We start from the raw sequence: 23,844 nt of genomic DNA, 5'->3' as shown, positions 1-23,844 counted from the left end.
TATATATATATATTTCGTTTCGGGGTTTTCCCCGTACTCAAACCGACATTACCGACACATATACATATATATATATTCCTTGCAAATGACTGCACTCTCAGGTCTTTTTCAAGGTGAAAAAACAAAGCTATGCTGATGAAGGGGAAGATATCCCTGAAAACGTTACATTAAAGAAAGCTTTGTTTTTTCACCTTGAAAAAGACCTGAGAGTGCAGTCATTTGCAAGGAATATCTAATTCATCTCTGCACCCAGGCAGCTATCCCTAGGAGGGTAACACGGTACAGCGGACGGTATTTATATATATATATATATATATATATATATATATATATATATATATATATATATATATAATAAGAAGTCCTGAATGAATGACTGACTGACTCATCAACACCCAGCCCAAACCATTTAACCTAGGAATGGGAAATTTGTAAAGTACGTTGTTTTTATGACGTAGGCACCCACTAAGGAAGGATTTTTGGAAATTATGTCCCTAAGGGGGTGAAAAGGGGGGATGAATTTTATTATGAGAATACCTATATCTCAAAAACCGACGATGTTGCAGACGTGAACATTGGTATTTAGATTCTCCTTGCAAAAATAAAGAAACATGGTTTTTTTTTTATGGTTTTTTTTTAATGTTTTTTTTATAATTTTTTTATAGGTTTCATATTGATACAGAAATATTTCAAATATAAATCAATCATGTATGCTATTACAAATAACATTTGATCATTTTTAACAATAAGAATGATACACTTAAGAAAACAAAGCGTCACTTTATCAGAGAAATAGTAAACAAACAGTGAAAACCTATTATAACCTTAGATATTACTCGAATTATCACTATATTGAATTCAATAGGTAACTCTCTGAGCAAACAGTGACCTGTATAAACAATTTTGTATTCCTGTAATGCCTCTAACCTAGACCTGTCTTTATATAAGACAAAACTTACAAGGGGAGGGAGGGTACAAAAAAAAAGAAAGAAATTAATTAATTAATAAAGATGCTGTCTCCAATATGCAGGATATGTATCTGTTAATATCAATTGCAAGAAGATTGGTGACTTACAAAAATAACCTAAAAGCTGTAATTGGGCTTCTCTTGTCTGGTCAAGAATTACTTTGGCCCATTTTGCCATAAACATTTTTAACTTATTTTCTTCAAAGATCAGGGGATCATGTTGATCCAATATCATTTGATATCTTATATTATGCACAAAAGAGGTGATACTAGGAGCCTGCTTATCTTTCCAGGCTCTCAATATCATCTGTCTCGTTAACAATATTGCAGTATTAATCAGTAGTTTATTTTGAATCTTATCTTCTAGGGATAGGAAAAAGAATATTAACATACCGGGCAAAAATCTATTTAGCCAATATTCTATTTGCTTCCATAGTTTTTGTATTTTATGGCAGACATAAAACGTGATATAGATCTGCTGATGGAAAATTGCATCTATAGCAGGCCATATCCTGGGGATTCCATTTTCCAATTCTCTTTGGTGAGAGATATGCTCTGTTCAGAAGTTTATAATGTGTTTCTCTTATCGCTATATTGGATGAGTACTTTGTAACTCTACTAAAGCTTTTTTGAAAAGATTCCAGGTTAATTCCTGGGATATCTTGCTTCCATAGGAGATAAAGCTTCTCCACTTTACTATCTGCTTCTTTAATAGCTAGAGTTCTATATATGTTTGTTAGTGCATGGTTACCAATGTGATATCCATTAATAATTGCATCAAGTGGCCCCAGCATCCATGTGCTACCTTCATTAAATTTCTGACTATACAGGGAGTGCAGAATTATTAGGCAAGTTGTATTTTTGAGGATTAATTTTATTATTGAACAACAACCATGTTCTCAATAAACCCAAAAAACTCATTAATATCAAAGCTGAATAGTTTTGGAAGTAGTTTTTAGTTTGTTTTTAGTTATAGCTATTTTAGGGGGATATCTGTGTGTGCAGGTGACTATTACTGTGCATAATTATTAGGCAACTTAACAAAAAACAAATATATACCCATTTCAATTATTTATTTTTACCAGTGAAACCAATATAACATCTCAACATTCACAAATATACATTTCTGACATTCAAAAACAAAACAAAAACAAATCAGTGACCAATATAGCCACCTTTCTTTGCAAGGACATTCAAAAGCCTGCCATCCATGGATTCTGTCAGTGTTTTGATCTGTTCACCATCAACATTGCGTGCAGCAGCAACCACAGCCTCCCAGACACTGTTCAGAGAGGTGTACTGTTTTCCCTCCTTGTAAATCTCACATTTGATGATGGACCACAGGTTCTCAATGGGGTTCAGATCAGGTGAACAAGGAGGCCATGTCATTAGATTTTCTTCTTTTATACCCTTTCTTGCCAGCCACGCTGTGGAGTACTTGGACGCGTGTGATGGAGCATTGTCCTGCATGAAAATCATGTTTTTCTTGAAGGATGCAGACTTCTTCCTGTACCACTGCTTGAAGAAGGTGTCTTCCAGAAACTGGCAGTAGGACTGGGAGTTGAGCTTGACTCCATCTTCAACCCGAAAAGGCCCCACAAGCTCATCTTTGATGATACCAGCCCAAACCAGTACTCCACCTCCACCTTGCTGGCGTCTGAGTCGGACTGGAGCTCTCTGCCCTTTACCAATCCAGCCACGGGCCCATCCATCTGGCCCATCAAGACTCACTCTCATTTCATCAGTCCATAAAACCTTAGAAAAATCAGTCTTGAGATATTTCTTGGCCCAGTCTTGACGTTTCAGCTTGTGTGTCTTGTTCAGTGGTGGTCGTCTTTCAGCCTTTCTTACCTTGGCCATGTCTCTGAGTATTGCACACCTTGTGCTTTTGGGCACTCGAGTGATGTTGCAGCTCTGAAATATGGCCAAACTGGTGGCAAGTGGCATCTTGGCAGCTGCACGCTTGACTTTTCTCAGTTCATGGGCAGTTATTTTGCGCCTTGGTTTTTCCACACGCTTCTTGCGACCCTGTTGACTATTTTGAATGAAACGCTTGATTGTTCGATGATCACGCTTCAGAAGCTTTGCAATTTTAAGAGTGCTGCATCCCTCTGCAAGATATCTCACTATTTTTGACTTTTCTGAGCCTGTCAAGTCCTTCTTTTGACCCATTTTGCCAAAGGAAAGGAAGTTGCCTAATAATTATGCACACCTGATATAGGGTGTTGATGTCATTAGACCACACCCCTTCTCATTACAGAGATGCACATCACCTAATATGCTTAATTGGTAGTAGGCTTTTGAGCCTATACAGCTTGGAGTAAGACAACATGCATAAAGAGGATGATGTGGTCAAAATACTCATTTGCCTAATAATTCTGCACTCCCTGTATATAATATGTATAGTTTGTAAATAAGCAAAAAAAGACCTCTTGTCTAGGTTATATTCTTGAGACAAAACCTCAAATGTTCTAATGTGTTTGGTTGTTGAATCTAGTAACTGCATAAGTGAATTCAAATTGTTTATGGACCATGTTCTAAAAGCCGAGGAGGCATGTCCAGTTTCAAGGTCGGGATTCTATGATTTACCTCCAAGAGCTTGCAGACCTTATTCCATGCTAATATAATATTATAAATGGTATATTTTAGGGTAAAATTTCTAGTGTTTTTAGGTAGGCTTATGTGAAGTATGGCTTTGAGGGAGTATGGAGCAATTATGGCTTCTTCTATTTTATAGTTTGTAACATGGTTGGATTCAGTTAGCCAATCCATAGCAATTTTTGCCAAACATGCCATATTATAATTTTTAATATTAGGGAGAGCGAATCCGCCCTTGTCATTAGCGTGCATTAGTCTTGATAGAGATATACATGGTTTTAATGAAGCCCAAAGGAAACAAGCAATTAGAATTACATTTTTGGATATCTAATTTTTTTAAGAACATCGGAATATTCTGTAGTAGGAATAGGATTTTTGGAAATAGTCGCATCTTTATTAAAGCTATTTTTGCTGACAACATCAAGGGTAGTTTACTCCATCTTTGCAGGTTAGCAAAGCATTTTTGCCACATAGGTATATAATTACTATCATACCATTCTTCTGGATTTTTGGAGATAATGATTCCCAGATATTTAATATATCTTTCAGTCATTTTAAAAGGGTTTGCTATAAGACTTTCCTTATTTTTAATTATCCAGAGTATCTCTGATTTAGAAAGATTGACCTTATATCCTGCAAACTTACTGAACTCAGTTATAATATTCAAAAATATAGGGATATTCTTTTTAGAGTTCCTTATGTAAAATAAGATGTCATCTGCATATAGTGACAATATAGAGTTGTAGTTACCTATATTTATACCTTTTAGTCTATCACAGCATTTTACCGCTAAAGGTTCTAGCGCAATGTTAAATAGGAGTGGGGATATTAGACACCCTTGTCTTGTTCCTTTATATAGGATTATAGCTGGCGAGAGACAATTATTTACACTAAGAAAGGAGACAGGGTTTTGATATATTAACTGTATAAAGCTAAAAAAATGTCCTGAGAAGCCAAAGTTTCTCAACTCTGTAAATAGATGATCCCACAGGACGGAGTCAAAAGCCTTTTCGGCATCCACCGTTGGTTTTGACTTCATCCTGTGCATAGCCACTACATGTTCAATTAATGTCATTGCCTTCCTTATATTTTTTTGAGCTGTTCTACCGGGCATAAAGCCCGTTTGGTCTGGGTGTATAATATCTCCGATAACACTTTTTAGACATTTAGCTATTATGTTTGCTAAAATGTTGTAGTCGTTGTTTAATAGTAAGATGGGCCTGTATGAGTCTATTAGATTAGGGTCCTTGTCTTTCTTGAGTATGAGTGTAATATTTGAGGCAGAGAACTTTTTAGAGGGTTTATGTTGATCTAGGAAATATAGATTAAACAGTTTAGTTAATGTAGTGGCCACTGAATCTGAAAGAATCTTGTAAAATTCAGCTGGTAGTTGATCAGGGCCTAGCACTTTACCCGTGGCTATTTCCTTGATTGCCTGTAGAGTTTCTTCTACCGTGATCTATTTATCTCGTTTTGGGAGGTATATTTTTTTCCCTCATGTACAATTGTTCCAATATAATTGTTCTTTTTCATAGATCTAGAAAGGTTAGCTAACATTTTAGCAGTTTTTGGGGAGAACCTACCGAAGACTGCTTTCTTTTTTTATTTCCTCTTGCGTTCTGATAGCTATTCTAGTTCTCTCTATTTGAGTTTTCTATACATCGTATATATTTATTTTTAAGTTGATTCGTGAATTGTAGTTCCCTATATCTGAGCTTTCTTTTCCTGTTAACCATATATGCTTTTATTTCCCCTCTAAGATATGCCTTTGCCGCCTCCCAGAATATTTCAATTTTAGTCAAATATTCTTTATTAAAAGAGACATAGTCCCTCCATTTTTGAATCATCCAATTTCTAAAATCGACATTGGACACCATAAATGAAGGGAAAAGAACTTTTCCACTTGATCTTCCCATTTGTTCCCCAATTGGATAGAAAGTGCAATAATCGCATGATCTGATAAAATTTTATCATGGATATCCGTGTTAATTTCTAATCGTAATAATCCTTCACTCACCAAGAACATATCTGTTCTTGAGAGGGTATGGTGGGTTTTAGATTCACAAGTAAAAAGCCTTGAATCAGGATGTTGTACTCGCCATATATCTTTTAATTTAAGACCTTTAACAAAATTAAATAATATTTGTGCTTCTTTTTTAGATCTAGCTGATCTATTAGTTTTCAGTCTATCCAGTTGAGGAACAAATACACTCCAATGATCAGTTGTGAATATATTAAATTAATTAATTTTGCAAATAATCTGTTCCAAAATTCTGGTTGACATTCATTGGGCGCATATAAAGTGCAAAGCGTATAGCACAACTCATTTATATCTATTTCTAAGATATCTTCCCTCTTGTGATATCAATCGGAAATCAAGCTTTTTATTAAAAATACATGCCACACCCCTTTTCCTATTTATTGAAGGTGCCGCTATTACCTTGCCAACCCAACCTATTCTTCGTTTCTCAGCTTCTTGGAGACTCAAATGTGTCTCTTGTAAGAAAACCACATCAGGTTTGTGGCTTTTAAGGTGGTAAATCATTTTTTTTCTCTTGGCTGGGGAGGAAAAGCCACCCACATTCCAAGAGAGAAATGTAATATTATTTCTCATCTATCTCTAGCCTAAGCAAGTGGAGGCAGCATCAGAAAGGAAAGAGAGAGAAAAAAAAAAAAAGAACATGTTTTACTATTTCCCAAAAATCCACTTAAGGGGGGTCAAAAGGGGGCGGCTGATTTATAAGGATACCTATATCAAAAACAAAAGATGTTACAGACGGGAAAAATTGGTATTTAGATTCTCCTTGAAAAATAAAGAAACACATGTTTTTCCATTTCCCCAAAATTCACTTAAGGGGTGTCAAAAGGGGGGGCTTATTTATGTGGATACCTATATCTCAAAAAACAAAGATGTTGCAGAAGTGAAAATTGCTATTTAGATTCTCCTTTAAAAATAAAGAAATACGTGTTTTAACATTTCCCCGAAAATCCACTTAAGGGGGGTCGAAAAGGGGAGGCTGATTTATGAGGATACCTACAGTATACAACAGAAGTGAGTACATCCCACTGCAATATCACTTAAATGTCAAATGATTCAAAATTTAATTTAAATAAATCTAAATAAAATTCCTATCATTAACAAAATTATTCCTATTTAAAACTAAATACTTACCTATAAAATAAACCCTAAGATAGCTACAATATAACTAATAGTTACATTGTATCTAGCTTAGGGTTTATTTTTATTTTAAAGGTAAGTTTGTATTTATTTTAACTTGGTAGAATAGTTATTAAATAGTTATTAACTATTTAATAACTACCTAGCTAAAATAAATACAAATTTACCTGTAAAATAAAACCTAACCTATGTTACAATAACACCTAACACTACAATTAAATCAATTTCCTACATTAAATACAATTAAATAAATTAAATTAGCTAAATCACAAAAAAAACACTAAATTACAGAAAATAAAAAACAAATTACAGATCTTTAAACTAATTACACCTAATCTAAGAGCCCTATCAAAATAAAAAAAAGCCCACGAAAAAACAAACAAAACCCTAGCCTAAACTAAACTGCCAATAGCCCTTAAAAGGGCCTTTTGCGGGGCATTGCCCCAAAGAAATCAGCTCTTTTACCTGTAAAAAAAAATACAAACAACCCCCCCAACAGTAAAACCCACCACCCACATAACCAACCCCCCAAATAAAAGCCTAACTAAAAAAAGCCTAAGCTCCCCATTGCCCTGAAAAGGGCATTTGGATGGGCATTGCCCTTAAAAGGGCATTTAGCTCTGTTGCTGCCCAAAGCCCTAACCTAAAAAATAAACCCACCCAATACACCCTTAAAAAATTCTAACACTAACCCCCGAAGATTCACTTACCGGGAGAAGTCTTCATCCAAGAGGCAAGATGTCCTCAACGAAGCCGGCAGAAGTGGTCCTCCAGATGGGCAGAAGTAGTCCTCAAGACGGGCAGAAGTCTTCATCCAGACGACATCTTCTATCTTCATCCTTCAAGACATCCTGCATCTTCAAGACATCCGGCGCGGAGCATCCTCTTCAAATGACGTCTTCTTCGGAATGAATATCTCTTTAAGTGACCTCATCCAAGATGGCGTCCCTTAGATTCCAATTGGCTGATAGAATTCTATCAGCCAATCGGAATTAAGGTAAAAAAAAATGTTCCAAGCAGCCAATAGAATGTGAGCTCAATCCTATTGGCTGATTGGATCAGCCAATAGGATTGAAGTTCAATCCTATTGGCTGATTGGATCAGCCAATAGGATTTTTTCTACCTTAATTCTGATTAAGATCTGTAATTTTTTTATTTTCTGTAATTTAGTGTGTGTTTTTTTGTGATTTAGCTAATTTAATTTAATTTATTTAATTGTATTTAATGTAGGGAATTGATTTAATTGTAGTGTAGTGTTAGGTGTTATTGTAACATAGGTTAGGTTTTATTTTATAGGTAAATTTGTATTTATTTTAGCTAGGTAGTTATTAAATAGTTAATAACTATTAGGTAACTATTCTACCTAGTTAAAATAAATACAAACTTGCCTGTAAAATAAAAATAAACCCTAAGCTAGATACAATGTAACTATTCTTTATATTGTAGCTAGTTTAGGGTTTATTTTATAGGTAAGTATTCGTTTTAAGTAGGAATAATTTAGTTAATGATAGTAATTGTATTTAGATTTATTTAAATTATATTTAAGTTAGGGGATCTTAGGGTTAGATTTAGGTTTAAAGGGTTAATAAATTTAGAATAGTGGTGGCGATGTTGGGGATGGTAGATTAGGGGTTAATAAGTATAGGTAGGTGGCGGTGATGTTGGGGGCAACAGATTAGGGATTAATAAATATAATGTAGGTTGCGGCGATGTCCGGAGCGGAAGATTAGGGGTTAATAAGTATAATGTAGGTTGTGGCGATGTTGGGGGCAGCAGATTAGGGGTTAATAAATATAATGTAGGTTGCGGCGATGTCCGGAGCGGAAGATTAGGGGTTAATAAGTATTATGTAGGTGGCGGGGATGTTAGGGGCGGCAGATTAGGGGTTAATAATATTTAACTAGTGTTTGTGAGGCGGGAGTGCGGTGGTTTAGGGGTTAATATGTTTATTATAGTGGCGGCGATGTTGGGAGCAGCAGATTAGGGGTTAAAAATTTTATTATAGTGTTTGCGATGCGGGAGGGCCTCGGTTTAGGGGTTAATAGGTAGTTTATGGGTGTTAGTGTACTTTTTAGCACTTTAGTTATGAGTTTTATGCTACAGCTTTGTAGTGTAAAACTCATAACTACTGACTTTAAAATGCGTTAGGAATCTTGACGGGGTAGGGTGTACCGCTCACTTTTTGGCCTCCCAGGACAAACTCGTAATACCGGCGCTATGGAAGTCCCATAGAAAAAAGGGTTTACGAACTTTACGTAAGTCGGTTTGCGGTAAGGCCAAACACGTATGCGGTGCCACTATACCTGCAAGGCTTGTAATACCAGCGGGCATAAAAAAGCAGCGTTAGGACCTGTTAACGCTGCTTTTTTACCTTACCGCAAAACTCGTAATCTAGCCGTATGCCTTTTGCAATTAGGCTGAATGGAAATCATAGGTGTACTCAATTTTGATTCAGTGATCTAACTTGTGTGTCAGTGACCACAGGTGTATTCACTTTTGTTACATTAAGTTTCTACTTTGGGGCCTGTATTTTCAAATAATCTTTCTAAAGTACTTGTTTTTAATTTTTTATAATAGGAAATACTCTACTTGTCAACTTAGAAATACATAAAAAAACGTGTTTTACCATTTCCCCAAAATCCACTTAAGGGGGGTCAAAAGGGGGGAGGGGCTGATTTATGAGGATACCTATATTTCAAAAACTAATGAAGTTACAGACATGAAATTTGGTATTTAGATTCTCCTTTAAAAATAAAGAAAACTCAAGAAGTTCATGTCAGCAAGTGTGCAACCCGAACGGGCACACACGTGAGGGAAAATGTAGTTGTGAGTGGTCGCATTTTTCGCTATTTTTTACAAATCACAAAATCCACACGAGCAACAGCTATTATATATATATATATATATATATATATATATATATATATATATATATATATATATGTTGATTGGAGTAGCCGTGTTAGTCCAGAGATTTAGATATCAAAATAACAAGAGTATTGCATTGAGCAATGATACTTTTTTTTATTGGACTAACCATACATTTATAAGTTGACAAGCTTTCGGAAGAGTTCCTTCCTTTATCAAGTCTAAAGCAATACTGCATGCATTGCTCAATGCAATACTCTTGTTATTTATATATATATATATATATATATATATATATATATATATATATATATACACACATATTCAATATTAATATTTAAGAATGTGTTTTACTGTGTATTTATTGTAAAATATTTGCACTAAATACACAGTAAAACACATTATTAAATATTAATATTGAATTAAAAAAATATTTATTTTCAGGTATTTGAGTGGAAAGGGCACCAAAGTATGTATGTATGTATGTATGTGTGTGTGTGTGTGTGTGTATGTATATATATATATATATATATATATATATATATATATATATATATATATATATATATATATATATACAGTATATGTGTATGTGTGTGTATATATATATATATATATATATATATACTGTATATACAGTACTGTGCAAAACTCTTAGGTCACCATTAGATTTGTTGTATAATGACCATATATAATTATTTCTCAGTCTCTTTATTAGAATACAACTAGAAAATACAGGATATTTGTATGCAGTATTAAATAACAGAAACAAATCCCAGAAAAAACAGCTTCTATAGGCTAAAGTGGCAAGTATTTAGTGTGACCTCCCCTTACACTTGAGCAATAGCAGGAACCTGCCTCTAGTAAAGCTAAATGGAATCCTAATTAATGGCATTGCTAACACCTGTATTTGTCCTACTATTTCATGTCAAAATGACTGCTGTGAAAAAAGTCTATTACACCAGGTTTTGCAAGACATGCTTGAGCATTACATACACATGTGGTATGAGTTTAATTAATTGCAAGCTTGCTAATAAGACCAACTTCCAATCACATCATTCCATTCAAAATGCCAAAGATCAAAGAATTTGACAGACATAAAATCATACTTTTGCATCAGCAAGGCCACTCTCAAAGGGAAGTCAGCAAACAAACTGGATACTCAAGATGTCGTATTCAAGCTGTTTATAAAGAAATTTGAAGAATCAGGAGAGGGCAAGGACGAAAAAGCACTGGAAGGCTAAGAAAACTTTCAAATTCTAATGAGAAGTTTCTCAGAGTTTCTTCTTTGAGAGACCCAAAGAAGTCCAGCAAGGACCTGGCTCAACATCTGGCAGCTTCATCGGGATGCCAAGTTGCCCCTTCTACAGGCCAAAGAAGTTAATCAGGAATGGTCTTTGAGGAAGGGTAGCAGCAAAGAAACCACTTTTTCGGGAGGGGAACATGGTAAAAAGGCTAAGATACGCTAAAGCTCACAAAGATTGGAATGAAGATTAGTGGAAAAGAGTATTATGAAGTGACAAATTCAAGTTTGACATTTTTGGGTCCATTCGTCGACAATATGTGAGAAGAAGAGTTGGAGACAGATGGAAGAATGAGTGCTTGCAGCCTTCAGTGAAATAGTTGAGGGTCTGTCCTAGTTTGGGGCTTCATTTCTTTATTTCGCCAGTGGTGTTGGCGATATTGTCCAAATTGATAGGATCATGAATACTAGGTTTTAATTCATCATGCCATTCCTTCTGGAAAAAGCCTGATTGGGAATGGTTTTATTTTTCAGCATAACGATCCCAAGCACACTGCTAATGCAGTGAAATCATATTTAGAGAGACAAACAGCTGATAAAACACTGACAGTCATGGACTGACCTCCACAGAGTCCAGACCTGATTATTATAGAGGCAGTTTAGGATCACCAGGACAGAGACAGAAATAAAAGACAACCTAAATCTAAAGAATAACTCTGGGAACTGCTGAAAGAAGCCTGGTATAATATACCAGAAGATTACCTCAGAAAACTTCAGGACAGTCTCCCCAAAAGAGTTCAAGATGTGCTTAGTGCCAAGGGAGGTCTCACTAAATACTGACTTTTTGTTCTAAAAATTGTGGGGAGTTTATATTTTGTGTACATATTTCCTGTATTTTCTGTTTTGTATCTTAAGAAAGAGACTGAAAAATAAATATGAATGGTTATTAAAACTTTGCTAAAACAACAAATCTAATGGTGGCCTAAGACTTTTGCACAGTACTGTGTGTGTGTGTATATATATATATATATATATATATATATATATATATATATATATATATATATATATATATATATATATATATATATATATATATATATATATATGTTATGGGTAAAGTCAGAAATTGGGTAATACTAGGATTACCTGGGTAACCCTAGGATTACCCAGTGGCTGTGGGTAAAGCCCAATGTAAGATTATACTTTTGGGCTTTACCTGGATAATCCTAGGATTACCCAAAGGCTTCAGGATAAAACCAATAACATCATACATTGGGCTTTACCCGGTTAATGCTAGGAGGGTAATGTTAGGAATACACACAGTAAATTAAACATTGTTATTTTGGATTACACAAACGCTTATGTTTTGTACAATGTCTTTGTTACAACAGGAAATTAAACATTTTTATATTTCATATGTGGATTTTTCATGTTTTTTTACAATGTTAAAACAACAGGAAATTAAACATTTTTACAACAACATGAAACATTTTTATTCATAAAAACATTTTTATTTTTCAAAATTAAACATTTCTAACATGTTTTTTTACAACAGAAAATTCAAAATGTTTGTGTTCGTTTTTGGACAGACACTGGATGCACAACCAATCAGATAAGTTAATGCATTAACAGCCGAGGGCAGATACGCTCCAGAGAGTTCTGTTCTAATCAGAGGCTCGGGGGCGCCACAACTGCCACTGGGAACCTAACCATAGGTCCCACCCCCCACAGCGTGCTTTTAAAGGTTCTAGGACAGACCGGACTGTTATCCGACGGACATTTGTCTGTCAGATTATTATCTGTCGCACACGCATTCTTTCCGAGAAACTTTGAAAGCACGTTGTGGGGGGTGGGACCGGTTCCCAGAGGTGGTTGGGGCGCCCGAGGCTCTGATTTGAACAGAACTCTCTGGAGCCTATATCTGCCCTCGGCCATTAATGCATGATCTGATTGGTCCGTGTCTCTGTGAGGTCACTGGATGCACAACCAATCAGATAAGATCAGGCATTAACGGCCGAAGGCAGATACACTCCAGAGAGTTCTGTTCTAATCAGAGCCTCAGGCGCCAAAACCGCCCCTGGAAACCTAACCTTGGGTCCCACCTCCCACAACGTGCTTTCAAAGGTTCTCAGACAGAATGCATGAGCGACAGATAATAATCTGGCAGACAAATGTCCGTCTGATAACAGTCCGGTCTGTCCTAGAACCTTTAAAAGCATGCTGTGGGGGGTGAGACCTATGGTTAGGTTCCCAGTGGCAGTTGCGGCGCCCGAACCTCTGATTAGAACAGAACTCTCTGGAGCGTATCTGCCCTCAGCTGTTAATGCATGATCTTATCTGACTGGTTGTGCATCCAGTGACCTCACAGAGACATGGACCAATCAAATCATGCAATAATGGCCGAGGGCAGATACGCTCCAGAAAGTTCTGTTCAAATCAGAGCCTCGGGCGCCGCAACTGCCTTTGGGAACCGAACCATGGGTCCCACCCCCCACAAAGTGCTTTTAAAATAATCCGACAGACAAATGTCCGTCGGATAACAGTCGTGTCTGTCCAAGAACCCAATAACACACACACACAAAATTCCCTTTGAAAAAAAAACTTGGTAGAAAACATATGAAAGGTCTACATATGAAAAATAAAAATGTTTAATTTTTAAAAATAAAAATGTTACATGTTATAAAAATGTTTAATTTCCTGTTGTAACAAAACATGGTACAAAACATATGAAATACCGCATATGAAATATATTTTTTTTTAATTTCCTGTTGTATTAACAAAAACATTGTGCAAAACGTAAGTGTTTGTGTAATCCAAAATTAAAATGTTTCATTTCCTGTTAGTGTGTTTTCCTAGCATTATCCTCCGAATGCGGCTTCCTCCAATCGCTGTGTGCCCCTTTGGCGTCCAACTTGTGGGGCACGCAACGATTGGAGGAAGCCGCATTTGTTATCCATATGCTAAAAAAGGCAGGAGATGCGGGTGGAGGATCGGCGTTATGTTTTCTATAATGCAACGGTAAGTATTTTTTTTTTTTTTTTTTTTTATAGTATTTTTATTGAGGTTCTTTTCAAAACATATAATTGGTAACAGTAAGAACATACATATAAAAGAAAATAAATTGTTACAGGGTAGGCTGTTAAAACAAAGCTGAGAAATGCACAGGATACTTAATGACAACCTACACTGTCAGTACAGGCAGTAAATGCTGCTTAAACTGTAAGCCCACCAAAAGATTTGAGTGGCCACTCTTGGACCACACTCTTGCATTAACCATGATATAAGGTAGGTGAACATTAATATGTCAGGGCCGCTCATGGACCCCGGATGAAGAACCTCTGGTTTTCTTGCTTTTTGATACTTTAATATGCTTAACACTTGCTTTTTACGTTTTAATACTATAGTTAGAAGGAACATTTTAACAAGGTAGTAGGACTTTGAGAGAATGTAAATAGAACTCTGCCTGACATATATTTGGAAAATAATAATAATATACTAAACCAAAGGTGGAGCTGCTTAAAAACTAGGGGATTATAACTACATATATCATAAAAATTGAAAGAATAAGAGGGAGTTAAAGGTAAGGTTGCCACATAAGAAAGGTCCTCATTATCAAATCACGTATGAGTTGCATACTAATCAGCCAAAGTCTGAACAGTGATAGATCATGCCCGACACTTATTCCAAGGTAAATATCCACCTACATTGGGATGTTATATATGATTAGCAAAAACTTAAAAAGAAAAGAAAAAGATAGATATCTCGCCACCCCGGCCGCTGGCAACAAGACACCACCTTAACATGGTTCGCTAAAACATTATATGAGTAGGGGGAAATCAAAAGCTATAATATATTTCAGGGCATAACTAGACAGGAGGCCAAATGCGCTTTCTAGAGAGAAGCAATAAAGGAGTATATAAGTAAAACAACTCTTAAGAAGTGGGCCTAGCACTGTAAATATTATTAAGTAATAAATAGGTCAAAAGTAATGCGGAAGGCCTGTAAGTAGTGGATAAAAGGGACAAAAGGAATAATATGGACATTACAAATAAACAGATTACTCAGGTAAACTGGTTCCCACTATGTTACTGTGCTTGGCGTCCCCATACAGGCAGGAGACATAGTTAGAGAATCACAGGGTTTTCATTAAATAAATCATGGGCAATTTAAGGAACCTGCAACTATTAGACAAATAGTCCCCAGGGATGATATGCATGTTTCAATCAAGTGTACACATTGTTCAAATGAGACTTCAGTATCAATATACATAGGATATAGAATACAATAACTCTAAGGCTCAACGCCTAAATAATAGGCTCCTACTGTGTTACTGAACTTGACATCTCTGTAAATACAATGAGAGTGATCATGGCTTCTCTAAGCAAGGAAATGTGTAAAAAAAGTAGCCCTAAAAGCTATAACTGTGGAGATATATGATAAAGTAATGCTGTAATAGGACATCATATCATATAGAGCAGAGAATACTATATGTAAATAAATGAATAATGGGAGCCATTAAGCAGTACACAGGATATTACTAAAAACAATTAATGTGCCATAGACATTGAAGCTTTTAAAAGGCTCATCTTAGGATCCCTAAGTGGTCTTAACTTGAAATTCTGGTATACATATTAGTACAACTAGGGAGACTTGACCACGCTAACTCAGTTGCCACCTTCATATTAAAATCATATCTATGATACTAACTGTACCGGTCACAGGACATAGCCTCATCAACCAAGGGATGTTTCGTTCTATAGGTCTGGTAATTTTCTCCAGCGACCGCAATCATGTTCACAATAATAAACAGAAAAAGAACTCTAAAGAATAAAGTAACGTCAGTGTTCAAGTCCAGGTGTAACAATGATATGCGGGTGCAGACAAAAAAAATCATCAATACTCTTACTGTAGTAGTCACATACACTCACTGCGGCTAATAAGACACTTTAACAGCCGTGCAAATAAAGATATCTTCTTTGGATCTATTTTTGCGAGGATCGTTAGTGTCACTCCAGAGAAAACTATTTGCGGCCCCACCTAGCTGCGATACGTCTGCCCTACTGCTTTAACATGGAGCCGGCAAGAATAAATGGAGGTTGCAAGCAGAGGAGTCCAGAGTGAAACGACTCAGTCACGGAGAGAGGACTGCAGCAAGCCTCCTGGGTCCCAGTTCAGGCGCTTCAAGGGGAAATGCGACCGGACTACCAGGAGGTAATATGAGCCTGACAGTTGTGCTGCTCGTGGTAGCGTGGGGCCGTTGAGCTGGGTGCAGACTTCTGCTAGAATCTCCAATGCGGTAATTGTACTCCCGGCTCTCCTTAATTGCATGCGGTTTTCCAGATCCCAGATTGTAACTCGTAGCCATATCGCTGTTTTTGCTTTAGGAGATTGTGCAATCAGGGATCCTTTGGGTAAATATATCTCAGCTGCTAGGTTCAGTGAAATGGTTTGCAGGCTATCTGCTTCATCACTGTGAAATTTCCATGACCCGGCAACAGAACTCACAGCATCGCTAATGTAGCCGTTAGCTATTTTCTCATTTTTCAGTGTAGGCAGCATGATGCTGGAGACCGTTGATTTCTTACTGTTAATCTGTGTGCAGAGGGAGCGCTGAGGTCTCACCATGTTATCGCTCCATCCTTCCATTAGGACAGGCGCAACATGGGTGACTGCCTGCGGCAAATGAATGTTATTGGGCTTGAGTGTTGAATTCAGAATATTCTCAAAAGCGGCATGGTGGTTTGCTAGGATATGTTCCAGCTCCCTTAAAATATCCCTAGCGTGCTCCATAGTCTATTATGTAGATCTGTAGTCAGGCAGATTAAGTAGAGTGGATTGTCACTAACGCACACAAGTGCCTCTTAACGACAGGGCCGAGGGCGTCCCGCCGGGGGGTATAGTAAAGGGCCGAGATCTTATAACGGCTCCAGGCGCTGATGTCAGCAGCAATTCCGGTAACTAGAGGTATGAAAAGTTGTGGCTTCAAAAGTACAGAGCAATGCTGGTAGTTAGTTACATAGATCAATCTGTAGAAAGGTACATTTTGAAGATTAATGAAGAAAAGCTGTAGCAGCACACAGCAGTGTGACTGAACATGGCCGCTGCCCGGAAGTTCACCAACGGTAAGTATTTTAAGAAATAAGCGCCATTTTTGATACTGGGCTTTAATTCATTAAAGTTTACAATCACTTTAAAGAATACCCATTTCAAGTATGAAACAGCATTAAAGGGACACTGAATCCAAATGTTTTCTTTCATGATTCAGATAGAGCATGCAATTTTAAGCAAATTTCTAATTTACTCCTATTATCAATTTTTCTTTGTTCTCTTGGTATCTTTATTTGAAAAGCAAGAATGTAAGTTTAGATGCCGGCCCATTTTTGGTGAACAACCTGGGTTGTTCTTGCTGATTGGTGGATAAATTCATCCACCAATAAACAAGTGCTGTCCATGTTACTGAACCAAAAATTGGCTGGCTCCTTAGCTCAGATGCCTTCTTTTTCAAATAAAGATAGCAAGAGAACAAATAAAAATTGATAATAGTAGTAAAGTTGCTTACAATTGGATGTTCTTTCTTAATCACAAAAGAAAAAAAATTGGGTTCAGTGTCCCTTTAAATATTGTACCTAAAAGAATGAACCATAACGATATATAGCAAATCTGCTTTTCCTTTGTTTACTGTTCATTTTTTTTTTTCATATTCAACTAAATAATAATAATAAAATAAAATGTTTATTTGTTTACTTGTTATGCATTAGTTTTCCTATATGCGTTAGATATTTTTCAAATATATTGGATTTATTATTCTTTTGTTATTTTTATTTTTGTATCTAAAATATGGTAATATATACTATTATTATTTTGTAAGGAGAATAATAGTTGCACTGTTAGTTATGGTTTTACAAATGTATTAAAAAATATAAAAAACGTTAATAAGTCTATATTATGTCAAACTCCTCATACAAAACTGCACCTGTCTACAGTTCAAATATACCAACTAGAAAATTAAAAGATTAAGAGGAGCACTCAAAATTGGCTAAAGACAATTCACTTTATACCACACACAAATAAATATTCAAAACAGAGTGCGCACTGGAAAACTGGAAAAACCGTTACAATTTGAATGTGAAAAGTAACGATAATCAGGACATCCTATTGGCCAATAGAGAATAAATTGCCTTTTAACTAACAAGAGTTTTTTGTTGCTGACTAAAGGGAATTGAGAGACAATTTCATTTAAGGATTTTAATTGTTGAAACTAATAGGAATAATTTCATATTGTTTTTAACAGAATGGTTTAAGCTTGATGCTATAAAACAATAAGGAACATATTAATTTGATATAAATAATGTTTAATTAATATATTTTGTGTATAGAGTGCGCACTCTGTTTTGAATATTTATTTGTGTGTGGTATAAATAAAGTGAATTGTCTTTAGCCAATTTTGAGCGCTCCTCTTAATCTTTTAATTTTCTAGTTATGGTTTTACACCTGAAAGAAGTTGATTGCAATTCTATTGGTCCTATGTCGGATGGTCGCTCTTAATCCTATCTCTGAAGAAGTCTGGTTTAATTCATGGTCATAGATGGTGTACTCTTTGCTGAATTGCATAAGGGACATGAAACCCCCAAAAAAATCCTGATTCTGACAGAGAACACAATTTTAAACAACTTTCCAATTTACTTCTATTATTTAATTTGCTTCCTTCTCTTGTTATCCTTTGCTAAAAGGTTTACATAGGTAAGCTCAGGAGCAGCAAAAAACCTAGGTTCTAGCTGCTGATTGGTGGCTGCATATATACACTGATTGTCATTGGCTCACCCATGTGTTCAGTTTGAAACCAGTAGTGCATTGCTGCTCCTTCAACAAATGATACCAAAGAATGAAGCACATTTGATAATAGAAGTAAACTGGAAAGTTGTTTAAAATTGTATGTTCTACCTAAATCATGAAAGAAAATGTTGGGTTTCATTACCCTTTAACATTTATTTTAATAAACTTGAAAAAAATAGCAACTTACCAAAGTTGTTGTGACTGTGCTCATTGTCAGCTCATTGTTTTTTATTTATTTGCCTAAAAGAACGCTGATAGCTGAAATAGTTTTACTTTGTTTTAAAGCTGCCCCAGCATATATCATGAACAAAGTATCCCCCCTACTGGGAATTCTTTTATTTTTTTGTTATTGTTTAATAATAATAAAAAGATAAAAAATCAGGGTGGCAAATATAGGAGCAGTGAATGTGTAGCACATTTACAAAATATAATACAATTTATTTGTGCTTTATTTACACAGGACCTTATGATTGACCATAATCCTCAATATCTTATAGAACTGGATGGAAATAAAAAAACAGATGAACTGTTCTCGGTAAGTTTAATATCATTGGATAGAATGATGCCAGGTACTTTTTTTGTTATTTTTTTTATTAAGTGTTTATCTGTTTTATGAATTTGTTGTCCTTTTCCTTCATAGGTAACTTTCCTTTTGTTGCCCATCGCAATCATTAACTCTTGATTTAAATAAAGCAATTTCCATGTTATTTTACTGGTAGCATGACTCCATAATTTACACAAAGGGGCATATTTATCAAGTTCCATATGGTTTTTATTGACAGCTTTTTTTTACTAAGTTATTTGTTTTGTACATGTGAATTTTATTTTTAGATATATTTTGTAGGTTCATTTTTGTTACATTTTGTTGAACTCAGTCTTTCACCCTTTCAGCTATTTGAGGGACTGCTTATGCTTTATGATTGGACACTTCACTACTAGTAGAAAATGACTTTATTTTACTGTACTTTAAATGGCTCTTAAAGTTTAACTGCATATCACTGACAAACTCATATAAATATAACTATTTAATTTGTGTTTTTTTATTCTCTGTAGATTAATATTAATTTTATGAAAACTAATTTCCTTGTTAATGTTTTTTTAGATTTTTGTGCTCCTGTTTTTCTATTTTTAGTTAAATATTTACGCTGGCATTTGTTATATTGGATATCAGTGTGTGTGTGTGTGTGTGTGTGTGTGTGTGTGTGTGTATATATATATATATATATATATATATATATATATATATATATATATATATATATATATATATATATATATATATATATATATAATGTTTAGGTCTCTTTTATTAAATAAAAGATATACCATTCAAGCAAAATGATCATGATTCTTTACTAATATTTTTTGTTTTAATACCAATATTTGAAATCTATATTAATATCAAGTAATATATCTTATAATTATTATATATATCTGCAAGTAGTCTTGTATTACTTACTTTAACCTTTTAATAATTAGTTGTGTAGATACTGTCTTGAGCTTTTCTTTCTTTAATATTCCACTTCAGTCTTCTCATTCATTCATATTTTCCCTTTTCTGTAACCTTGTCATTTTACTAGTATGGCCTGACTAATTTACAAGGAATGCCACTCTGTTTTCATAGTTCTTCAGCTTAAGAACAGAGGGTGTCTTACTGAATCCAAGTGCTATATATTAATGTGTTCCCACTTGTTTTAGTTTGTTTTTCCCCGACTTGAATCTTTGGGACTACGACATGGATCTGTTGTAATGAAGCTCCAGAACTCAGAGGAAGAAGATACAGTTGAAGGAATGGAGGGTGTAAGTGGCAGAACGTTTTTAATTTAGTTTTTTGTTTCTTTAACAAACTAAAAGGATCATATGCATATTCCCACATTGCATTTCACACACATATCAGTACAAATTAGCAACTCAGTACTAAATTGCCTACTACCCAGAAGAAATAAGATATATAGTTTTATTGTTGTTAGTTAAAGGTGACAGAGCTGTCTGAGATGTATTATTATTATTATTTATTTGTAGAGTGCCAACAGATTTTGCAAAACACAATAAACATTGGTATAATTTAGCATTTAGGAGTCAAATTATGCAGCAGATGAGTAGGTAGATGGCCCTGTTAAGAGTTACCAGCTATCAGGAAGGTGATCTACAGGACCGCTCATAAATTTGCATGCTAAGGAGGTACAAGGGACTGACAAACAAAGGAGAGGAACTGGCGTTAGAAAGGTTAGATTACATTGTATGTATCCCTGAACATTGTATAGTCTTTAAATAATGCTTAAAGCTTTGAAAACTAGAGGGGGAGTCTTGTCGAGCAAGGCATATAGTTCCACAAGATTATGGCCAATCTATAGATGTCCTATAGATGGGAATGTGAGTTGGTAACAAGAGAGGAGGAGAGAAAGTGGTCATGCACAGGGCGGAGGGGAGTAGGTGGCAAATATCTGGAGTCGATGGCAAAGATATAGGAGAGAGCAGTGTTATTGATGGCCTTGAACGATAGGGTCAGTTTTTTGTTTTGTTTTTTTATTCTGGAGGTGAGAGGAAGCCAATGAAGGGATTGGTAGAAAGTTACAACATATAAGGTGTGATGTGTAAGGAAGATGCATTCATTCTGGATTGAAGTGGATAGATGGCAGCTAGGGAAACCAGAGAGGTTGGAGATACAGTAGTCAAGGCATGGAATGATGAGTAGTTAAAAATCTTAATTGTGTCTTGTGTGAAGAAGTAGCAGATTTTGGAAATGTTTTTAAGGTGGAAATGGCAGGAATTGGCCAAGAACTGGATGTGGAGAGTTAATGAAAGATCTCAGTCAAGAGTGACTCCAAGGCATTGGGCATGAGGGTTTGCATTGAAACATTTATAAAGAGTTGAGGGGATATGGATCTTTGAAGACAGTGGGGAAATAAGGAGCTCAGTTTAGAAAGATTTAGCTTGAGGTAGTGAGAGTAAATCCAGGATGAAATGTATGAAAACAGTTAGTGAGGGGAGTTAGTAAAGAGGGAGATACGTTTGGTGCAGAGAGGTACATTTGGGTGTAATCATCATACAAATGATACCGAAACCCATGGGACTTTTTTAAGTAACTAAAGAATTTTGTATATAATGAAAAGAGAAGAGCCCAAAAACAGAGCTTTCTGGCACCCCAAAATAAAGTTGTAAAGGGACATAGGATGTGCCAGAGAAGGATACACTAAAGATACAGTTAGAGAGGTAGGAGGAGAACCACAAAAAGGCTGTGTCACAAATGCCAAAGGACTGGATGGTTTGGAGAAAGTGAGTGTGGCAAAAGTATCAAAGGCAGATTGAGAAGGATTAAGAGAGAAAAATTACGTTTAAATTTTTCTGTATGCCATTAGTAACCTTAATAATTGCTGCCTCTGTGCAGTGTTGGGGGTGAAATCCAGATTGCAACAAATGAAGGGTGGAGTTTGATGTGAGGAAAAGCATTGCATTATAAACAATTACGAATAATTTGCTCACACAGGGAACCAGTTTTTAAATCTAAGCTTGTCAAATATCAAAATTCTAAGGTCCAGATGACAACTGGACCGCTAACATTTGTGCATGAGTTATAAGGGGATTATTGCAGGTGTTTTAGCACTCCTCGTGTTTATAGCTGGTATTTAGCACTCCTCGTGTTTATAGCTGGTATTTAGCACTCCTCGTGTTTATAGCTGGTATTTAGCACTCCTCGTGTTTATCGCTTGAGCGCAATCACAATTTACGATTGAATGATTACCTTATCCTCAGAGCTCTGGTTAACTTTTTTGCGAAACAAAAAAGTGTCACAAACCACATCAAAATTAAACTACAAAGTACAGTTACACTCATTATAACACCATATAATAAAAGTTATTAAAATAAGATATTGCACACAAAAGTTATAAAGGCTCAAACATATGAGATATCAGGTGTTAGAGATACATACATCCCTAAAAATGCAATATTATTTATGCAATATTATACTGTGTATTTACTGTAAATAGAGAGAGAGAGAGAGAGAGAGGTATAAATATATATTGCACCAAAATACTATCATATATATATATATAAATATTTATTTATGAATAAATAGACCATATTCCTGTATGTGAAGAACATTGAAATGTGAAATATTCATATTTTCATGTCGGTTAAAGCACATGATGTAAAGCTACTTACTCTTGCCGGGTCGGGAGGAGCTGGTCTCGGCAAATGCTGAGAGTGTTGCTTTTCTTCTCCCCGTCCCATGTGGAGGGACACCGAGACCTCTGCTTGTTGCCAGCTGCAGCTCTCTAGGTGCGTGTGACCATGCACTGCCTAAATTTAAAGGGACGATGTCCTAATTGTAGGAACTCCCACCTGGAAGACTCAGCAGCGGGAGTTCCTATAAAATCTCACCCAGCCCATCAGAGTTATTGCCCTCTTTCCTTTCCTTGCTCTTGAAACCAAAGCATACTTACCTGACACCTGTGTATCCTCACCTTGCTCCTGAAAACCAAAGCATACTTACCTGATACCTGTGTAAGCTCACTTTGCTCCTGAAAAGCAAAGCATACTTACCTGATACCTGTGTATCCTCACCTTGCTCCTAAAAAAACAAAGCATTCTTACCTGATACCTGTGTATGCTCACCTTGCTCCTAAAAAAACAAAGCATTCTTACCTGATACCTGTGTATGCTCACCTTGATTTGAGACCAAAGCATACTTTCCTGATACCTTTGTATGCAAATTATTATGACCCTGGGGAAGTCTCCCTATGGGTGATGGGGGAAACCAGACGTGGACTCCTTGCCCAGTGTGCTTAGAGGAATGTGGCTGCACCTCACTGACGAGGCCCATAGAAGGCCGAAACGATCGTCTGGGGTTGTCATGTTCCTTGTTCAGAGGAGAATTGCCTGGTATTTCGGGGCTGGACTGACCTTACTTGGCGGGATCAGACTGATATACTTCAGGAAAGTTTTCTTCTGTGAAAAGCACACTGGTCTAAAAGAGGCTGCTTCCGGGTGGTAAATCGCCATAGAACAAGCCACTGAGCTGTTGTTCGTTCCTGGTAGAGCACTTCTCTCTTTGTATGCAAATTATTATGACCCTGGGGAAGTCTCCCTATGGGTGATGGGGGAAACCAGACGTGGACTCCTTGCCCAGTGTGCTTAGAGGAATGTGGCTGC

The 23,844-nt window shown here is 36.0% G+C and overlaps 1 protein-coding gene across 1 annotated transcript in view; it reads left to right on the top strand.

Annotated features, from left to right (window-relative positions):
* AK9 (adenylate kinase 9) overlaps positions 1-23,844 on the top strand; it is a 205,989-nt gene that overhangs the window by 26,877 nt on the left and 155,268 nt on the right. Inside the window, exons 8-9 of the mRNA XM_053712173.1 lie at positions 19,151-19,225; positions 20,389-20,490. Of these exons, the coding sequence (XP_053568148.1) occupies positions 19,151-19,225; positions 20,389-20,490 (177 nt within the window). The remainder of the gene's footprint in view (positions 1-19,150; positions 19,226-20,388; positions 20,491-23,844) is intronic.

The sequence above is a fragment of the Bombina bombina genome, chromosome 4, assembly GCF_027579735.1.
Source record: "Bombina bombina isolate aBomBom1 chromosome 4, aBomBom1.pri, whole genome shotgun sequence".
NCBI lineage: Eukaryota > Metazoa > Chordata > Amphibia > Anura > Bombinatoridae > Bombina > Bombina bombina.
This window is presented reverse-complemented; position numbering and strand designations above follow the sequence as displayed.